The 22784-nt window shown below is 39.3% G+C and overlaps 1 protein-coding gene across 1 annotated transcript; it reads right to left on the reverse strand.

Annotated features, from left to right (window-relative positions):
- Positions 1-328: 328 nt before the first annotated feature.
- On the reverse strand, positions 329-2462 carry LOC126984995 (tigger transposable element-derived protein 1-like). The gene is made up of 3 exons (XM_050839223.1): positions 1680-2462; positions 558-844; positions 329-353 (listed from the first exon to the last, which is right to left on the reverse strand). Exons 1-3 carry the CDS (start codon positions 2460-2462, stop codon positions 329-331), a joined length of 1095 nt encoding a protein of 364 aa, XP_050695180.1.
- Positions 2463-22784: the final 20322 nt, after the last annotated feature.

Genomic DNA, 22784 nt, shown 5'->3' on the forward strand with positions numbered 1-22784 from the left:
AGCCTCAAGAGGGCTTCGTACATGAGTTTGTGGAATCTCAGAGATCTGTTGTACTTATGGTCATCCAGAACACCATTGACAGACCCCTCTGCCACAGTTCCAGATTCAATACATACATCCCTGAGGCCTGCATCTCGGAAACGCTTTCCAGTGACACCTAAGAATATACAGATGGTGTGAAAGACTCCAAGTCTGGGCACAGTATTGGGAAAGCTGTCCCTATGTGCCCACAGAATCTGTTAATTTGCAGTATAGAGCTTGGTTGAAGACCACTGACATGTATCTCATATGCAGGCAAGTCATGCTTCTTTTACTTTGGATGAGAATCTCATGAACAGTTGCTATCTGGGTGGCTGGGGCATTTATGGTCGGCAGGTAGCTGACAACACTGGGAACAACATCCACAGGGTTTGATGCCAAGATGTTGTAACCTGTCCAGCTATGGACACTGATTTGTGGCATAGTGCAGTCTGCATAGCAGCCATAATTTTTTTTTCTACAAAGCAGCACAGACATCTGTCTGGGCCTCAACATAGCATCTAGTGGGAGGACCACACCTAGTTCCTGCAGCATAGACTGGCAGAGCTGGCAGAGATATAGAGATGGTTCTCTGTTTGTTCTTTGGCACATCATGAGTTGGTCTAGGTGGATCAGGACCAAACACCCGAGGCTGCACTGCAATGCCATTGGCCCTGTGAGATGTTCCACAACCTGTCAGTGTCTCTTCTAGCCTGTCGATGTTGTCCCAGGCTAGAGTCGTGGGCGCATATGGCTTCACCTGGTCTGGAAGAACCACACCATCCTGTTCTACTTTATACATGCACAGTGAAGTGTCAATTCCCTCCTGCACGTTGTAGGAGACACACTGACCGGATCTATTTAGGATTCTGATGAGCTGGACGTTGCCAGTAAGTGACTTTACAGCAAAAGCCAACAGTATGTGCTTGGAAGTCTTGACTTTGCCATGAGATATGGCATACACTAGACTCCCCTTTCCCAAACCTTGGGGTCGCGACCCCAAGTGGATTTGCCAGGCATTTTTCCTGGGGTCGCCAAGACCTCTAAAGATCAAACGTGGTGTTATTACATTATAATAACACATATACAGTGGAGACTCAATACTCGAACTTAATTCGTTCCAAATGGCTGTTCGAGTATCAAAAAGTTCGACTACCGATGCTTATAAACCAGGTAATTCGTTCTAACCTTAGCAAAACCTTAAGTTTACAAAAATTTCAATGTAATTTTTTTTTTAATTTTGATTTGTACTTACCGTAAGTGAAGGCTGGTGATGGATAACGTAGAAGAGGAGGGGAGGAGGGAGGTTATTTTTCGGAGGACGAGTCACCGTCTGGTAACTCGTCTCCTCGTGTGATTCCTGTGGACCCACTAGTGGAGGGCTGTGGCTCAATAACACTTGCACTCTCACTAGATTCCTTTTTCAACAAGAATCTGTCTAATGTGATCTGCCTTTACCTTTTTTTCAAAATGTCTCTGAAATGCTGCATCAAATTTTCATCAAACTGGTTTATGTTTCTGTGTACGGCAGCAATATCAGGGTGGCACCTCTCCATAAAGTTTCCCAACTCTGTCCACTGCCACAAATATTTCTTGATCTCTGCAGTGGAGACTCTTTCCTTGCTGTTCCCCTCCTCCCCTGAAGACAGCTCCTCAGTTACCTCCTGCAGCTGTTCCTGGTGAAGTTGACGCAGCTCGTCAGTGGTGAGGTCTTCAGAGTGTGCTTGCACCAGCTCCTCCACATCATCACTGTCCACCTCAATGCCTATGGCCCTCCCCAGAGACACAATGTCCTCCACCACAGCAGACTCCTGGACTGAAGGCTCGAATCCCTCAAAATCCTTGGCTGTCTCCCAGGTCGGCCACAGATTTTTCCAGGCAGACTGCAAGGACCTCACAGAAACTTGACCCCAGGCTTTATCTATAAGCCTTAGGCAGTGGAGGATATTGAAGTGATTCTTCCAAAACTCCCTCAGAATGAGCTCTGTTTCAGGAGTCACCGCAAAGCACCTCTCAAAAAGTGCTTTTGTGTACAGCTTCTTAAAGCTGGCGATGACATTCTGGTCCATGGGTTGGATCAGTGGCGTGGTGTTGGGGGGGAGGAACATCACTTCGATGAATTTATACCCCTTACCCAATTCTTCTTCCACGCCTGGAGGGTGTGCAGGGGCATTGTCCATCAACAGGAGGGCCTTGAGCGGTAGATTCTTCTCTATTAGGTATGTCTTCACTGCAGGTGCAAACACCTCCACAAACCACTCCGTGAAGAACTGCCTGGTTGTCCAGGCTTTCTTGTTTGCCCTCCACATCACACTGAGTTTGCTCTTTTGCACACCGTTCTTCTTGAATGGCCTGGGGTTTTCCGAATGGTACACCAGCAACGGTTTAATTTTGCAGTCGCCGCTAGCATTGGCGCACAGAAGCAGGGTTAGCCTGTCTTTCATGGGCTTGTGTCCTGGCAAACACTTCTCTTCCTTTGTTATATAGGTCCTGTTTGGTAGTTTTTTTTCGAAAACAGGCCTGTCTCATCACAATTAAAAACCTGTTGTGGGCTTAACGCTCGTTATCCACAAATTTCTTAAATTCAGGCACAAACTTCTCGGCGGCAACTTTGTCAGCACTTGCGGCCTCGCCGTGCCTCACAACAGAATGAATTCCAGTTCTCTTCTTGAAATACCCAAACCACCCCTTACTAGCTTTAAAATCTTCACTGGAGTCAGAGGTAGTATCACAAATAAGATCACCATGGAGCCGCCTAGCCTTCGCACAAATTATGGCCTCTGACATAGAATCACCAGCCATCTGCCTTTCGTTTATCCACACCATCAACAATTTTTCCATTTCTTCCACTGCCGCAGGTCGCTTAAGTTGCTTTTTCACACCCATCGCCACATCAGCTCCCTTAATGGCCTCCTTGTTCTTCAGTATGGTGGCTACTGTAGATTTCGCCATACAACACTCAGCTGCAAGATCGGTGATTCTTGCTCCATTCTCGTATTTATCAGTAATCTCCTTTTTCCGTTCAATGGTCGTCACTACATTCTTCCTTTTAGGCTTATTTTCACCACTAATAAGCCTCTTTGGTGCCATTGTAAGTTTCTAAATGAAAAACCACAGACAACGCAGGAGAATGTTGTTGTTCTCACGACCGCGGCGGCGGCGGCGGCGACGGGGAAGGAGAGTTACAACCACATGTGCGGACGTTCGAGTACCAGATATTTTTTCGAGTACCAAGTCGAACTTTTGCGTTCGAGTATCGAAAAGTTCGACTTCCAAGACGTTCGAGTATTGAGTCTTCACTACAACTAAACTAGTGGGGTCGTGGTCATGTCTAGAGGTGCATGATTGGGGTCACTTGAAGAAAAGGTTGGGGGCCACTGCACTAGACCCATGGCAAATGAGTCTCTGAGTTGTTGTTCCTTTTCATCATTGCCTGGTAAGAGACAAGACAGCAATGACTTCAGGGAGGAAGGCACAACAGAGGAATAAGCGTCCAACTCTGTTGGTAGAGGTGGCCATGGCTGGTCCTGAATGAGATCCTTCACATCTTGATGGATTTGATTGGCAACAACCTGGCATGAGGCTTCAATGCCATCTCTTGATCTTTCAAGATCATATATCTTTTTCCTAAGAGCCCTATTCTCTTTGACCAGCATTTCCCGGGTGAGACTATCGGGGAATATCAGGACTTTCCCATCATGATCAGAAACTGAATAAATGCTAGTGCCAAATTCTTTGGCAAGATTTCTACTGATGTGTGTTTAGGTAGAGTGTTTAATTTGTCACACTACCGTCTGCTCTCATGAACTGGATCAGCTTATCTAACAGATGTGACTGTTTTACAACAGAGCATTCTGGTATGATCGTATTCCTGATATAAGCATACAGTTTCTTGTAAGCCTCACTTTCAGCATGACAATACGATTGTCATCATGGTTAGTGGATTCTGCCTGATTTGAGTGCAAGGAACCACTGCAAGTGTAGTGATGCTAGCAAACACGATGATAGTGTGCCTCAGCAGCAACAAAATCCCTGGAAGTAATTGCTAGGATGTCAGCATCATTTCTCTTTATTGCTATGTTGCGGACTCTCATCACAACGCAACTCTGCACATTTCACAAGAGGCTCCCTTGTGTGAATGCCTTTTCTGTATTTGTCCTGCTTTTTGCAAAATGCTATGCAAATCCTGTCATACACTGGTTGTTTTGGTTGAGAACATGGATCCACGAGCCATCTTTCTGGGTAGCTCGAAGTTGTCCTGTATGTCATTGAGTACATTGCTTAATGGCTTTCCAGGACTTCATTTTCTCAACCTAGCCAGAGTCTTCTTGTGGGTAAAGGCACTTCTGCATGCCCTGTGATAGTACACATCAGGAGCATGCACATCATCGTCACCTAGACTCTCTGCTACCTTGAAGACAGCTTGAAACTGACGAATGTGGGCAGCTTCAAGCAAAGACTGCCAGGATGCAATGTCTGTGACCTTCGTCAGACCTACACCGGGATCCTCATTGCTCTTTGAAGTATGGAAGATACAGGAATGGGGAACTTCATTCTCTCTGCCGTGACTCCATGGAACTACCTCCTTCTCGACATGCCATATTTTCAGTATTCAAAGATGGCTACCTGAAAAAGAAAACAAGTATTACATAATATCTTTTACGAAACGTGCTAGCATATTAGGGTGACCTGTATTTGATTTTTTTTTTTTTTTACCAGGGACGGGCAGTCAAAATGTTCCATTTGCTCCAAAAACAAGGTATGCAAAGTTATTTTTAAAAATAATAATATTTATGGGTAGCTCAATGAGTTTGAATTTTTTTTTTTTTTTTAAAGAGTATGGACATTTTCCTAGTGCTGTCATAGGTAATTTAGAAAGTGGTTTGACACTAACAATTTAAAAGTCACCTTATTTAATGCAATAAACATAGTTATAAACACATTTCATTTCATAGCACTGATTCTAGGTCCCCCTCTTCTCGAGTATTATCCCCTCATGCGGGGGTCTCATGGTCGCCCATCTCCCACTCATTGTAGTCTAATTCAAAGTCACTGTGGACTTACGGGCATTAGGGTAATTCCTCCGGTGTTTCTCCGCTACTTGGAAGAGGAACTGCTTCTGTCCTTCGTCCTTTGTGATGGCCAGGTTAACCCTACAAGCACAGAGGGGGGGGCAAATCTGGCCCCTCCTGAGCCACTTCTATCAAAACGATACACTTTTTGTTATTATCGATTGTAAAAGAAAAACAGTCCTCCAGAAAAATGCAGAAAATACCTTGGATTAATGTGTGATATCAATAAGAAGCATATGAATCTTCGTTATTTAGCTACACACGAATATTTCGAGAAACTGACGCCAATCATTTTGAAACACAGTCAATACATTATGGAACGACTGGAAATGGCTGCCGACTACCAGATGTACAATAACCTATACGATACCACGATACTATTACTGTTACAAGTATATATATATATATATATATATATATATATATATATATATATATATATATATATATATATATATATATATATATATATATATATATATATATATATATATATATATATATATATATATATATATATATATATATATATATATATATATATATATATATATATATATATATATATATATATATATATATATATATATATATATATATATATATATATATATATATATATATATATATATATATATATATATACCTGTTTTGTGTACTGCATGTTTTGCATTTATTGTTTATAAAGCTTTAGCTGACCAACAAACAAACTGGCTTTGGTAACTAAAATGAAGGAAACCTATAGGCTATATCGTCGTTGGTAGCGGTGCGGCCAGTGACACAAGCTTGTGATTGATGATTGATTGATAGTTTGTTGTTGCAAGTAAACAACAATAGGGAGGGACATGCTATCCCAACCCCCAGGCAGTACAAAGTGTGATGGTACAACTAGTAGAAGGGGGTAGTATGACGAAACGAAAAAGACAAGGGCAGGAATAAATGCACAAGGGAGGAGGAAGGAAACCTATGCGCGTGCGTTCGAGTGTGCGTGTCTGCGTGTGTTTGTTTTGAATTTTGAATTCTGGTACATACAACACTTATTTTGGTATTACCATGAGGTGATAACTGTCTCGTACATTATAACATTTGTTTATTTCTTTTACTTTGGCCAGACAGTTCTTATAACTAATAAAGAAAAAACATATACGTCCTTGAGTGACGGTAACTCTCTCTCTCTCTCTCTCTCTCTCTCTCTCTCTCTCTCTCTCTCTCTCTCTCTCTCTCTCTCTCTCTCTCTCTCTCTCCTGCAGCAGGTTTCAGAGCTGGTTATCCTTCTGCTTTTTTTCTCCCCATAATGGAAAAGAGAAATTAAGATATGTGATTAGTTAACTAGACAAATTACTGGTACGATTTTGATGGGGTGAATTTTTTTTTTCCTGAATGTCAAAACGAGGATATAGAAATGGAAATGCAAGTTGACTGATTGATTGTGTCTTATTGTCCGTCTTTCCTGACCAGGTTATTTAGGTATTTATTTATTATCACGATGTAACGAATCTTTCTTCTAAGGGTATTTGCAATGTCTGTAGTGTAATACTTATGATTCTTATCTCTGTATAAAAGCTCTAGCTGTCCCCGCCGTGCCGCCCCAGCAATGGATAAAATTGTTTCCGGTCAACCTCTTTCCACCCCCTTGACGTATAAAAAACTTACTAATTAAAAAAAAAAAAGGTAATTCAAAGGCTCTCCACCATGGATGTGTCTGTGTGTAACTGTGTCTTACTCAAGTGGCAAAAATTCTCTCTCTCTCTCTCTCTCTCTCTCTCTCTCTCTCTCTCTCTCTCTCTCTCTCTCTCTCTCTCTCTCTCTCTCTCTCTCTCTCTCTCTCTCTCTCTCGCAGACACACTTGTACATATCTCTTATCATCATCGCTGTCCATTTTGTGCTGATTTTTCCTGAATAATAAAATCAACAGCGAGGTAGCTACATACATGATGCGTGTGTACGACATTTGTTTGCAGAGTGGAGATGTCTCCATTCTTCCTCCAAGCCTGTGATGAGCGACAGAGGGAGGGAGGGAAGGAGGGAGGAAGGTAGGGAGGGAGAGAGAGTTACCTCCGTTTTTTCTATACACTTTTTCTTTTTACTTTCCAGTTGCTTCTTTTCACTCATTATTCATTATTGTTTTACACTATTGATTTGGTACCAGTACTTAGTGTTCATGAGCATTATCATTGTTCAGATAAATGAGTACAATGCTAGGTGTTAGAAGCGCGAAAATTTGAAAACGTTGGAGCTTAAAGGGTTAAAGTCCTGAATCGGGCAGTGCCCCGCTCAGCGAAGTTGTTCACAGTGTGCAGTTCCTTTATGCAGGAGGCGGCAAGGGTGTATCCCTTATTGTCGGGCCACTTCATTGGGTCATGTGTCAGGAAACTTGCATCCAACCCAAGGATCTCAAAGAAGGATGGTGTAGCAGACATCACAAAATTTGCAACAGTTTTCTCTGCAAGTGCAGTAGATGTTAACTCGACTGTTGCTCGTCGATGAGGATTGTCAGAGCCCTCTTCCTCCTGTAAAGCCTTCACCATCTCCCTCTTCATCTCAGTAGCCAGGTCATCATCAAAAAGTGCAGGAGCAACCAGCCTCTCCCTCAAGTATCAGAGATGGCACCTGTTGCAGATTTTTATAGTGTAACTGCGGGTAAGGGCACGAACTGCTATCTCGTCAGGTCTGGTGTACCATTGCCTGCTTCACCAGTTGATTGAAGATGGCAAGATAACACAAAAGCCCTTTAATTTAAGTGATGTGGATTATGTTTGGCCGAGTGGAGCCGTATTTCACTTTGAGTTCACTTAGCTTAGTTCACTGTCTCTCTCACTGGGACATAAAAAGGTATGTGGTTTTTAAGAGTTTTAAGTATAAAAATGGTATTGACAATTTTACACAATAGTTACAAAGTTTATGTGAGCGGCCGCACGAAAAAAAAGACAAAAGCCACACCCGAGGACGGAGGAGCTTGTCTAGTCTTGACCCTTGCCCCAGTTCTTCTCCTCTCATGAGTGCGTGGCGAAGGTATATATGTGCGTTGCTCTTTCACCAGAAGTGTTGATCTTCCGGTGATGACTCGCCGGAACTTACAACGTTCCGGTGTCATCATTTGCTGATTTAGTGTCAGCCAAGCTTCTGTTCTCATAGCCATAAGCACCTACGTGTTCCATAACATCCTAGCAAAGGCACTGAGCTTGTGTTTCGACACATACATTCTTACATTAAATATCGTTAACTATTCCACACCTTTACACGCCCAAAGACTGTAGCTGTCGCCTTGGCCACTACCTTTTCGGGGTAAGATACCAGCATCTTAAGAAATCGAAGGTCTTGTGCCGGAGCTGCAGCTGGAGATGGTGTGCGAAACCAAGACACAATGTACGTCGAGATGCTGAAAGTGATGAATCGGTGAACTCCATATTTTTCGCTTGCAGTGAAGTGAAAATGCTCTGAATTTCGAAACAGGTGGATCTTGATGGCGTAGATGATTTTTGCCATCCAGCGGGCACGGTGAAGGGCACCAGGACGCAATATCCTAATCCCGCACCTTGGCTGTCCACCCAAGATGATTATAGATAGCTCAAGTAGCTCCCTGTCGTCGTCTCGTGGCATGTGTTCTTCCAGTAGTTGGTTGAACTCAATCATGAGGTCATTGCCACATTCAAGATGTGGAGGCATGTCATTGTCTGTGAACGGCTCAGGCAGAGATTTGTCAAAGTCCTTCCGCTTGGTCTGAAATCACTTGAAGAGAGAAATATCAGGCCTAGAGGAACGGCCGATGCATGCTGTAAATGCCTTCTTGTACACCAATTCCATGATGTGGTGACGACAAGCGAGGTGAAGAACTCTACTGTTGAGCCGTTGCTCAATTATGGCACATGCCCCTGCCGAAATCACTGTGTTCAAAGCTGTGGTGTCACAGGATAGAGCAGAAATGCGATCCATTACTCTCCAGTTTTCGAGAGCAGCCATCACAGCATCGCCCATTGCTTGTCCAGTGCCACTGGGAAGGATTGGGACTCCCAATAGCTTTGCAGCGCCATATCCTGATACCAGAACAGAAAGTCAGTCACCTGTAGCTGCAGCACCACCTGCCATTGTCTGCACCATCTTGCCATCCCAGTGCACAACCAGCGGCACCAAAGGCCTGAACAAATTTTTAATTTCTTTGGCAGCTTATGCACGATTCTTCATCCGGTCTCGCCGGAAGGACTTGCGGTTTAACACCACCTCTTTGCGGTCATGACCAAGGGTTTTTGCAGCTGCTGCAAGCACATGAACTCCTGCACGATCGGATATCTTGGCTCTATCCATCAAGGCTGAGAGTTGTCCATTCCTGATTTTCTTCAAGCTCCTGGTGCACTTTACTGGGGGTATGACAACTGCAGGTGGCCCTGCAACACAGCTGTCAGCAGCCTCTTCTGCACCACGACACTGACAAGGGGAATGAATGGGACTGGAGCTGCTGGAACTTGATGTAGAGCTGGATACGAGTTCAGTTATTTCTTCCAGTTTACGCTTTTCAGCTTGAGAGCGCTTCATTCGCTGTTCTTTCTTCTCCTTGTTCTTCTCAACGTGCAAGAGACATGTCCTGTGTTGTTGCCATTGTACCCCGGCGCACCTCCTCCCTCTGTGCTCCTAGAAACTCCCTGTCCTCGGCGATTGTAATCATTGAAATTGCATCTTCATGTGCAATGTCAAAGAGGCGATCAAGGGACAGAAGGAAATCATTCTCGTTCTTCTGTTGTTTTTCTGTTTGCCTGTTTTTGTTCTTCTTTAGACTTCTCCAGTTATCATGTAGTCGTACAACTTTCTCTCTTGCTTGCTGCACTTTCTGCATTGGAATACGTGCTTGATCCCAGAAGGTACTCACTAGTTTGATCGTTTCCGCCGCTGCTTCCTTTGTCTTCATCTTCTGGTTAAGATGGAGGAAGATAGTATTGAAGCACCTGTTTACATGTTGGCAGCATGCTCCCCATGATAGTAGACTCGAATGAATCGAATAGGGTGACACTTGTCATAGCTCTGGTTCCAGATGCCATGGTGCCAGTAGGGGGTGGGGGGGCTTATTGTCAAGGCTGCAGTGTAGAACTGCTTATAGTAGAGAGGGAAGTGACTGTGCATCTGTCTCTCAAAGCATCACCCAAGCAACTACTGTAGATACCACGGCATATCGGAAGCAGTAGTGAGTCAGTGTTAGGCTGTTCCCAAATTCTACAGGATTTTTTTATGACATTAATGAACAGTGGCAGATCCAGTTTCAGGTGAAGGAGGGGCTAATATACAAGATGGGCGCCATACCATACCATATTGTGTTTGTGTATATATATATATATATATATATATATATATATATATATATATATATATATATATATATATATATATATATATATATATATATATATATATATATATATATATATATATATATATATATATATATATATATATATATATATATATATATATATATATATATATATATATATATATATATATATATATATATATATATATATATATATATATATATATAGATCACATGGCATGCAGAGTGGTTGCTAGGCTACATCTTATTCATGTATTTCATTATTTATTTCTAATAACGTGACATACAGAGTGGGTGCTGTGCCTTACTTTGATTTTATTTAATTTGTTTTTTGTGCATAAATTGGCATTTCTATTGTGTTGATTAGTCTTCTACTTAAAATGCTAGCCAAAATTTAATAATGAATTATAATTATAAGTCAAGAACCATAGTAACATAATTTTGAAAAATGTTAAACTTTAAGCTCACTGAGCGACCTCTAAATAGAAATATTTTTCAAAAATATTTTACACGGTGTTTTTTGAGCAAATGGAACATTCTGACTGCTCGTCCCAGTTGAAATTCATAAGTCGACAAATAAGTGTCACCCTAATGCATATCTACACCCTTGGAAATTATGATTTGCGTCATCAGCTGCATGTCATCATTCATTTGGGTGTAAATATGCATACATGTCAAGTGAGCTGTGAATACTCCATGCCATTTACTGATCTTGCACCTGAAAAAAGATAAAACACAATGCTCTTGTCTTGATTTCACTGAACACTTGTAATTCTGGGATATGAGAACATGTACCTACATAGTAAATGCCTACAACATATTTTCATTATTATTGTTATTATTATTAATTATTATTATTATTATTATTATTATTATTATTATTATTATTATTATTATTATTATTATTATTATTATTATTATCATTATTATTTTATTATTATTATTATTATTATTATTATTATTATTATTATTATTATGAATGTATATTATACAAATGTTATATATCATTTGAAAGAGCATTTCATTGGTATTTCAAGAATGTATACATCTGTCTTTACAAAAATTATGGACGGGGAAAATAGAGAGAAATATGATATCATTTGTGCGAAATAGTAAAAAAATGTGATTGACCTTATATAGCAGTGCCAATGTCATATTTAGGTTTGCCATGCCCTAAAACATTGAAATCCATGCCTCATTTGTTGTTATATAATTTTTTTAAAATTTTGAGATATCTTACTGTTCTGCTTTGGTTCATACGCTTAATTTTCGTAACCTTAGTTTACATTATGTGGGATAACTTGTAACAGCTACGCTTCTCAGATGGCCATCATATCTCATTAAAAAGCTGAGATTCCAGGCTCTCAGAAAATGTGATATCATTTGTCCAAAAAAGTAAAAAAGATGTGATTGACCATGCCAAAAGATCAAATATCTTGTCATATTTGGTTTGCCATGCCCTAAAAGATAGGAATCCATGCCTCATTTGTTGTACCATTTTTAGATTTTGAGATATTGGTCGACCGGGGTGATTCAGAGCAGGTTTTGACAGACTTTGATTTAGTTCCCATATTTATTGAAACAAAAAAAAAGACTTCAATGCAAATATAAGTGAGTCATTGCCTATGTAATACTGGAGTTGAAACTAATTTCCACTGTAACTTATAAAGATACATCCCAAAAAAGTGTGGACCACATTGTACAAAAAATTGGGGTGATTTAGACAATACTCTGGGGTGATTGTTGACCAGCCTGGGGTGATTATGGACCAATATAAAAATCATTAATTTCCTTCGAAAATATTAGCTTGTCATATCCAGAGGTTAACAACAAATGTAATTTGGTTATGACATGACTTGGATCTCACAGTAAAAAAAAAAAAAAAAAAAAAAAAAAAAAATCATCTGCATTCCATATACACTCAGGCATGTTTGAAATTCCCAGTCTCTTGAATTCATTTTCAACTAAACTGTAGAAACTGTAAGTGACTTCAGGATCACTAACTGCACTCTTTTTAGCCCTTTTCAAGTGTTGATGCCTTTTTCACACACACAAAAAAATCTTTTCAAGAAATAGTAGACCCAATCTTCACCAGGCCTTTTGTCTTTGAATCTGCAATATTTTCTTATGTAATCACCAACTTAAGATTCTTCTTTCTTCTTTTCTGTCACAAACTGTTTCACATAATCACATAACTCACTAGGAGCAAGCCCAAAGCTCCATTTTGTCATTACTGTTAGACACTGCAAGTTGCTCTTCACACTCTTTTGGGAGGTTGAATGGATTTCCAGCACATTTTGGCTTATCAGATTCACTACCCTCAGTTGTCATCACTCACATTGTTTTTCAGATGTCTTAAGAGGGTTGTTTTACTGACTTTGAACATCTTAGCAGGATACTTACAGTGTATAGTTTGTTTCTAACACCTTGTATTGCATCTTTTAATCTTCGCTTTTGTTTCTGGGTCTTTGCTGTTTTTTCTTATATATTTTCTAGGCATGTTGCCTGTCACACTTATAATTGGTAGCACACTTAAAAATAGTCACCTCTAGGCTGCTTTCAGTAACCTGAATTGAAAGAAAAAATGTACATTACCAACTAACTCTCTCCCAATGGGCTTTACAGCTGGCCCATAATCACCCCGGACATGTTTTCATCACTGGGGTGATTATGGTGCAAAACTGAACATGAATATGAAAAAAGCAAGTGATGTTAGGACTTTTATGATAATTCCATGATAAGATAGAGGAAAAAAACTATATAGATTGCAAGTTTTAAGGATATTCTGCGACTCTTACCGTGCGTCATCACAAAGTTCACCGAAGCAGCTGTTTTTGTAAACAAAGTTCGCCGGAAGTTAATTTTGTCAACATTTTCATCTCATTCATTTTTGTTTCATCATTTGTTACTCATTGGTTTATGGGTCCATAATCACACTCAAAATGCTAGAATAGTTGCTCAACTACATGGGATATGCAAAACAGCATACCTTCCATTTATATAGAAACCAGAGCCCAAAGAAAGTAGGTGGTCCAAATCACCCTGGTCCACCTTAAGGTCCGAATCACCCCGGTCGACCTCTTCTGCTTTGGTTCGTACGCATAATTTTTGCAACCTTTGTTTACATTATGTGTGATAACTTGTAACAACTACGCTTCTCAGATGGCCATCACATGTCATTAAAAAGCTGAGATTCCAGGCTTTCAGAAAAGGTATGGCAACCTTTGACACTCTTTTGGTAACGATAAACACCTCAGTGGCAGATCTAGCTCGAGGTGAAGGGGGGAGCTGAAGTACAAGATGGGTGCCTTACCATACCATATATATATATATCAATTATTATTAAGATATTTTTTTTGTTATAATTGATTTTGTTATTATAATTGACTTTTTGTGTTTTTCACATTCATATTTAATTTGTTGTTAGGTAATGTATTTATTTGTGTTTATGTATAAAACATGGTTTTTCTCTTTTTTGCTATGGGAATGATTTGGCCCGAATATGTATGAAAAGGTTATTATACTTATACACATGATACCTGCATTATTTATTGATTTTTTTTTTAACATAAGGAAAGAAATGACTACTGTACACTTTTGAACAATTCTAATAATGTTGGATATTTACTAAAAAAAAATATTGTGCATTGAAAATTATAAACACTGTTGAAAAAAGATGCAACAAGATGTATGAGCTTCAATTTGGCTACAAGTTTATAAAATGTATACACATTGAATTTTAGTTACTGTCTGTGTAAAAGAACACTTTTTGTTTCATTTGAAATACATTATACACATGTGATATTTATGCAAAATGTAAAAGATATAACAGCCAGGATTATGCTTTCTTTCATCATTTAGATCAGATAGATGGAAGGCACTATGATAAGTTTGTGGTATCAGAGGATATATATATATATATATATATATATATATATATATATATATATATATATATATATATATATATATTATATATATATATATATATATATATATATATATATATATATATATATATATATATATATATATATATATATATATATATATATATATATATATATATTATATATATATATATATATATATATATATATATATATATATATATATATATATATATATCGGTAGATCGGTAGATTTTTCAGAAATCTACCGATCGGTATAGATTCGGTATCGGTAGATTAAAAAACTCTATAATTATATAATAAAAAAATGCTTTTAAAGGCCCATAACACACTTTTTAAGTTATTTCTCTCTTATTTCGGTTAATAAAGGTAAGCGTGTTTGTAAGCACACTGGCACAGAATAGATTGGCAGGAAGTGTTGTGTGAAATTAATTCTAACAGAGGTTATAGAAAGCTTGAAAGCCATAGAAGTAGTCAGTAAGCAATGAGTTTACAAGTACGATTAAGTTTGTGTCATCAATTTGGAGCCTAACCTAACAGAGCCTCACTCCCATGGCCTCTGCCCAGGACACGTCCTCAAGTCCACAGGGGGAAGGAGACGCTGCCTCCACACCTCACCTCTCCCCCACGCTGCCTCACACGTGACAGTGACACTGGCTTACGTGACTAGCCTCACTCTGCCGCGTCCCTCTTACAGGGTTCACACACTCCTACACACGGGCCCCGCCGCGCCACATACAAAACACTCACTCAACACACAGCATATCCTAACCTCTGGTTCGTAACAATATGATTAAATAGTTCACTGACTTGATCAAAACTTTTTTAATGTAAAATAAAGTTTAAAAAAGGAAAATCACTTGAAAAGTTAAAAGCACAAAACGATTAAGTGCTGCTGCCGCGGCGGGTGGACTTAAAAACACTGCCACTTAAAACACTAGGCGATGAGGCTGAGCACGTTGTCGAGAGCGTAGGAGCTAGAGCGTAGGTGTAGGCTACTCGCGTCGGCAGGCCAAACAAGAGTGGGGCTCCCGCCAAAACTTTTGGCGGGAGCGAGAATCTGCTAGGTCGTGGCTGCCTCTGATTGGCTGAGAACGCCCAGAACGGCCGGTGATTGGCTAAGCGTGATGACGTCAAAGTAATACCTGGAATTTCCTGCTAACTGCTTCCCATAGATGCGCTCGAACGTGTTGAAACTTGTCCGTTTCATTTTGCGGGGTCGTCTTCTCTTAAGTCTTAACAAAAAGTCCCGCTCGCTTTTTCAATCTTCGATACCGATTGACTGCCAATCATGCGATCGGTAGCGGTATTCGATAGTTTCTTCAAAATACCGAATGATCGATCGGTAGCAGTAATCTACCGCCGGTAGTACCGATCCCAAATGTCAATCGGTAGTCAGCTCTGATATATATATATATATATATATATATATATATATATATATATATATATATATATATATATATATATATATATATATATATATATATATATATATATATATATATATATATATATATATATATATATATATATATATATATATATATATATATATATATATATATATATATATATATATATATATATATATATATATATATATATATATATATATATATATATATATATATATATATATATATATATATATATATATATATATATATATATATATATATATATATATATATATATATATATATATATATATATATATATATATATATATATATATATATATATATATATATATATATATATATATATATATATATATATATATATATATATATATATATATATATATATATATATATATATATATATATATATATATATATATATATATATATATATATATATATAAAAAATTGTTCTATGTCAATTAATTACTTGCTACCCTTGTCTCTCTTAATAATACACCAGTGACTGGATGCTCAAAAGTGGTCGTAACTTAGTCCCGGCGATGGTTGTAAGTCATTGGTCCCGTCGTAAGTTAGCTCCATACTAGGACCGTCCTGCGACGTGATGCACAGCCCGGCAAGGGGTACTAAGGGTTAGTCCTATGGTTCACGAGTGAGGCGGTAGAGGGCGGGCAGCTCACCAGCTGCTGTGATTGCAACCAATGGAAATCATTGAAACAAAGAAGACAGCCAATCAGGATCAAGGTAGGTGATTGCAAACAAATGGCATCAGTGACGAAAACTACCGCAAGTAAGTATTTTTTCTTGTCCGTACAGCCAAGCTAAGATGGGGAAGACTAGTGAGTATTGGCCAGAGAGGAGGTTACCGTGCTGGAAATAACGATGGTTAAGAACTTTAGATGTGGGGCAGTTGTCAGGTGCAGCAGAGGTGTGTGTTTTAGAGGTGAACAACGTTTGCAAAGTGTGTGGGTACAAGAGGAAGTTAGAGGCTCAGGAATGCATGATACATGCATTGAGGAGAGAGATGAGGGAGCTGAGGAAAAGATTTGACAGTGCTCAGGTGGCGGATGCTCAAACGGTCGTATCTCAACATTTGGTCCTAAATCCGCCATTGTGGTCGCAAGTGCTGCCCCGTGCGATGTTCAAAAAACGTCCTAGACGCCATCTTGTGACGTCAGGTCGCCCCTCAGCCTGACTGCTCGGAAGCGGGGCTAGATCCGACCAGTTTCCGTCCTAACCCGTCGCCATTAAAGGAGTGTTTCCGCCTCATCCACATCTCCACCTCTATACACAATATAAGGTACGTGTTTGCACTTCTACTTAGGTATAGCTTTACATTAAGGTGGCAAGAGTCACAGGAACGCCTTTTACGCATGATGTGTGGGTTAGTTGTGGAGATTTAAGTGTAGCCGATTTAGGCGGTGGCCTGGGTGGCATACATCAATATTTTTTAATCTCATGAAGCTCTTATAGCCTCCATACATGAGTACAGCTTTATTTCAACGTGGCAAGGTTCACAGGAACGTCTTTCATGCATGATGTGTGCATTAGTTGTGGAGATTTAGGTGTAGCCAATAAGGCTTTGGCTCAGGTGGCTTGGATTAATATTTCTTATCCCATGCACCTGTAATAGCCTTCATACATGTGTATAGCTTTATTTCAACGTGTCAAGGGTCACATAAAGGTCGCTCATGCATGGTTTGTGCATTAGTTGTGGAGATTTAGGTGTAGCCAATAAGGCTTTGGCTCAGGTGGCTTGGATTAGTATTTCTTATCCCATGCACCTGTAATAGCCTTCATACATGTGTATAGCTTTATTTCAACGTGGCAGGGGTCACATAAATGTCACTCATGCATGGTTTGTGCATTAGTTGTGGAGATTTAGGTGTAGCCAAGAAGGCTTTGGCTCGGGGAGCTGTACTCATATTTTTTAAACATGTTTCTTTCTTTATTATTATTGTTATTTGCTTTACGTCCTCAATTTATTTTTAGATAACAGCATCATTGATATTTCTTTTCCTTTTAAGGGCCATTTAATTAGCTTACCGCAACATTGATTTTTCTTTACCTTTTAAGGGCCATTTAATTAGGTTACAATTATGTCTTAAATAATTACCATATGTTCCAGTCCTCTCTAGTAATGTTTATTTTAGATAACAGCAACATTGATATTTCTTTACCTTTTAAGGGCCATTTAATTAGCTTACAATTATGTGTCTTAAATAATTACCATATGTTCCAGTCCTCTCTAGTAATGTTTATTTTAGATAACAGCAACATTAATATTTCTTTACCTTTTAAGGGCCATTTAATTAGGTTACAATTATGTGTCTTAAATAATTACCGTATGTTCCAGTCCTCTCTAGTAATGTTTATTTTAGATAACAGCAACATTGATATTTCTTTTCCTTTTAAGGGCCATTTAATTAGGTTACAATTATGTGTCTTAAATAATTACCGTATGTTCTAGTCCTGTCTAGTAATGTAGTTATTTCTGTGTTTCACAGATGGAGCTTGTTGCGGCATACATTTTCAATCGCAGACTGTGCAGGGAAAGGAGATATCGGGACCCACTCGACCCACTACATGTCAGTGATGAACACCTGTTGCAGGTGTATAGATTTCCCCGTCAGGAAATCATCAGGCTCTGCGATGAGTTTCGCCCCCACCTGGAAAGGAGAACCAGGAGGGCACATGCACTCCCAACACACACCCAGGTTCTGGCTACACTAAGGTTTTTTGCGAGTGGCAGCTTTCAAGGTGTTATTGGAAACGGTGTTGGAAATGACCAATCAAGGGCCACTGATAAAGTAACTCGGGTACTTTGTGAAAAGCCCAGTCATGAGATAAAGATGTCAACCACAGCAATAGATATTAATAGAATTTTTAAGATAGTTTTCATGCATTTCATAATGATAAATAATGCATTAATGAATTTTCAACTTCACAGGAGACACTGCGTATCCTCTGGAGCCATTCCTGATGACCCCAGTTGCACGCCCGACAACACCTGGGGAGGAGCGCTACAACAAGTCCTCGCAGGACAAGATGCGTTGTCGAACGGACCTTTGGGATCCTCAAGTCAAGGTGCAGGTGCCTACATAAGTCAGGAGGAAGTTTGCAGTATGACCCCAAGAAGACTATGAAGATTGCGACTTCTTGTATGCTCCCGTACAACTACTGAGTGGATCGCTGCAGAAGAAGTACCAGTTCAGCCTGTGAGAAACAACAGACAGATTCCTGGTCAAGTTGTCAGGCAGGAAATTATTAGAAACTTCTTTTCCTGAGTACAGGTAGGCATATATGTAGACCTTGCAGTTAGTAATAGATTACTTTCAAATGTAAATGTGCACAACTCACACTCGGAGGCATAAGAACAAAACAAGAAATCATAATGGCCACATGTTCGGCATTCTTGATCATAATTTATATGGCGATTATTATTAATATGTAATTAATATCAGCTTACACCTGCAGATTGCGTATGGTGCACCGGTGGGAGTGGTCAGCGTGTGTACGTGGTGATCCAGAGGACTCGACTCCCACCGCAAGACTCTGAGAGTTTTCAACCATTGACAAGTGGCGGAGGGTTACCAACATGCTGCCCAGCAGATCTTCAGTCAACCCTAACTTCAGCGTCTTTGATCAAGAGGGGCACCACCTCCACACCACTCATTCTTATCACCTAGTTTGATGCCCTACTTGTCCATCTCACATGCCCCATGTATCTCAGCATTCTGCACTCTTGGCTCCATGTCATCCTCTTCAACTTGTTGGTTCGTATAGCATAACCGGCCTCACATATATAGAAGTGTTCAATATACCTAGGCTATAATATTATATTTAAGGACTCTTATACGAGGTATCGCCCCAGACAGAGGTGTCGAAGTAAGTCTGTCTGATGGTAGGCTGGCTGACTGCTGTCGGGACCCAAGCCAGCATGCCCTGGGGGTTGTGTGCGGGAGGAGGAAAGAGGGTAAAGGACAAATGGTGTGTGTGTCATTATCAGGGGTAACCACGGTGGAGCGCAAACACTCAGTAGTTGTAGTCAAGGCTTAATTAAGTTGATGAGTGATGTTAGCCTGAGTGAGCAGGTTTTTTACCACATGTTAGTGGGAACACTTGATAGGTTTTGTTTGTGTGTTGGTGCTACTTGTTTCTTGTGTTTACATGTTAGTTTATAATTAGACTAAGTTCTAAGTGTTATGAGCGACAATTTAGTCTTGTATGGCTGAATCCTGTCCCTTGACCCTTAATTCATCATCAGAATCTTTAAACAAATATATTTACCTTAAGTAATATTCTTAAAGTCACGCTCCCATATTATTTGGCAGATGATAACCCTGTGTGCGATAACAGTGCCTTATAAGACTTGGTAAATAAACTACTAATTTTACTCTCTGGTTTAAGTGATCAACAATTAATTCTACTTTGAGGTATAATTAACCAACTAGTTAGAGAGCTGGTTGACGTTTAATCACAATATTGAGTACAAAAGGTTTGAGTGTTTAATTATATTTGGATTACCATGGCAATGAACGAATGGGGGCTCTTAAGTTGCACATTCCTGGGGTTAAGACCCTAAGGGCCTCAAATGTTGACCTCAAAATCAATTTAAAAATAATATCGAGTACAACGTCTGTTTCAAGTAATTTTAACTTGATTCACCTCTCAAACTAAAATGATGCAATTTAAGACACCGAAATCCCTGGGGTTACTAATTAAGACGCGTACTAATTAAGGTCCAATTAACGATTTATTTAAACTTTTGAGTACAAACAAAATTCTTTTTGCAAATGTTCACTTGGTAACTACTGACATCATTTCCACAACTTAAGACCCTGATTTTCCTGGGGTTTGCAGATAAGACAGGGGATTTGGACCCTTAAGGGTATCAAGACCTTCAAATCTGAGTTTTATCAAAAGTGAGAGTACATCAATTATAATTTGATGAATGTTAAAAACATTACTTACAATGAACAAAAATACAATTTAAGACACCGAAATCCCTGGGGTTACTAATTAAGACGCGTACTAATTAAGGTCCAATTAACGATTTATTAAAACTTTTGAGTACAAACAAAATTCTTTTTGGAAATGTTCACGTGGTAACTACTGACATCATTTCCACAACTTAAGACCCTGATTTTCCTGGGGTTTGCAGATAAGATGGGGATCCAAAGTAGGTCAACGGTGGGGAAGAGGGGATCGTGGTTGGTGGTTCGGGTTTCTGCTCAGGACTGGAAGCTCCTGGCCCTTTGTGACGGGGGACATGTCATTAAATGGGATTCACTAGCCTTAAGTTCGAATTTTCAAACAGATATGCTACTCTGATCAGGAAAACCGAACTACACTATCATTCCTCTCATCATTACATCAATAGATTATAGTATAGCATTCGATTCCGTGAAAGAGAAACACTCGTTGAAGCGTTAATGCACTTTAAAATCCATCCCAAGATCATAACGGCTATTACAAATATTTACACAAATGATAAAACAATGGTAAGAATGGGAGAACTGGAAAAATAAATTAATATACAAAGTGGAATCAGACAAGGTTGCACAGGATCCACTGTTTTATTCAAGTTTGTGACATATTTGATTATGGATGAATTTTTTATGACAACAGACCATCATCTATAACACTGTATAGAGCGAGAACAAACTGCCTGCCATTATTTGACAGAAAAAGACACCAACACCAAGACACTACATGCAGGATATGCGACCAGACGGAAGAGACATTGGAACATTTCCTATTGGATTGCACAGGATACCAAGATATTAGGCAAGAAAATAAAGCACTACAACAGCCATACACAGAAAATAGAACTGAAATTATCGGCAAATTGTTATTTGAGGAGGCAAATATAGAAAGCACAAAGGAAACACTAAGCAAAATGTGGAAACTAAGAACTCAACAATTTAAAAAAAAAAATCTTATCTAAATTACTAAAGAGTAATATCAAATAAATAAATAAATAAATAAGAGCACAGCACAGCAAGGAACACACTCAATCAAGAAAACACCGATAAGGTGTTGTTGTCCCACTCAACAAGCACCGTTTCACCGTGGTCGATCGAACCTACAACAGAAAGGCGAATGCTGCACGTCCATTCGACAAGCTGAAAAGCATTTCAGGAAGCAGTATCCCACCTTGTGAAGCAGAACTAGCTCCTCACATCCATAGAAGCGCTTTCGTTGCCCGACTCTGGGGTAGTGCTCATCAACAAAACCTGGAGAAAATGCCAACCAAAGGATGGGAAACAGTGGATGGCGAATTTCGCGTCATTTGGTTTGAAGGAGACCAGCTACCACCTGCACTCATTCCAAAGATCCAGGTTGAGAAGGAGCCGAGTGACAGTACTGCTGCTGAGGGACTTGTGAATTATGATGACGATGAAGATCATGATCCTCTGCCGGGAGAAATGGAGTCATCCGATGATGATGACGATGACGATGATTGGGCATAGTCAGTTCAGTTCAGTTGGGCGGTGGCTTTGCCTAGCGAGAAGCGGCGCCACCTTATCGGTGTTTTCTTGATTGAGTGTGTTCCTTGCTGTGCTGTGCTCTTATTTATTTATTTATTTATTTGATATTACTCTTTAGTAATTTAGATAAGATTTTTTTTTTTAAATTGTTGAGTTCTTAGTTTCCATTTTGCTTAGTGTTTCCTTTGCTTTCTATATTTGCCTCCTCAAATAACAATTTGCCGATAATTTCAGTTCTATTTTCTGTGTATGGCTGTTGTAGTGCTTTTATTTTCTTGCCTAATATCTTGGTATCCTGTGCAATCCAATAGGAAATGTTCCAATGTCTCTTCCGTCTGGTCTATATCCTGCATGTAGTGTCTTGGTTGGTGTCTTTTTCTGTCAAATAATGGGCAGTTTGTTCTCGCTCTATACAGTGTTATAGATGATGGTCTGTTGTCATAAAAAATTCATCCATAATCAAATATGTCACAAACTTGAATAAAACAGTGGATCCTGTAACCTTGTCTGATTCCACTTTGTATATTAATTTCTTTTCCAGT

The sequence above is a fragment of the Eriocheir sinensis genome, chromosome 58 (genome assembly GCF_024679095.1).
Source record: "Eriocheir sinensis breed Jianghai 21 chromosome 58, ASM2467909v1, whole genome shotgun sequence".
NCBI lineage: Eukaryota > Metazoa > Arthropoda > Malacostraca > Decapoda > Varunidae > Eriocheir > Eriocheir sinensis.

What these genes read in the sequence shown, in the direction of transcription:
- LOC126984995 (XM_050839223.1), bottom strand. Translation starts at nt 2,462, where the DNA reads ATGAAAGACAGGCTAACCCTGCTTCTGTGCGCCAATGCTAGCGGCGAC. An exon ending in ACCAGGAACAGCTGCAGGAG is followed by an intron (nt 845 to 1,679) that starts GTAACTGAGGAG and finishes TACAACGTGCAG; the next exon opens with GAGGGAATTGACACTTCACT. An exon ending in GTCTATGCTGCAGGAACTAG is followed by an intron (nt 354 to 557) that starts GTGTGGTCCTCC and finishes TAAATGCCCCAG; the next exon opens with CCACCCAGATAGCAACTGTT.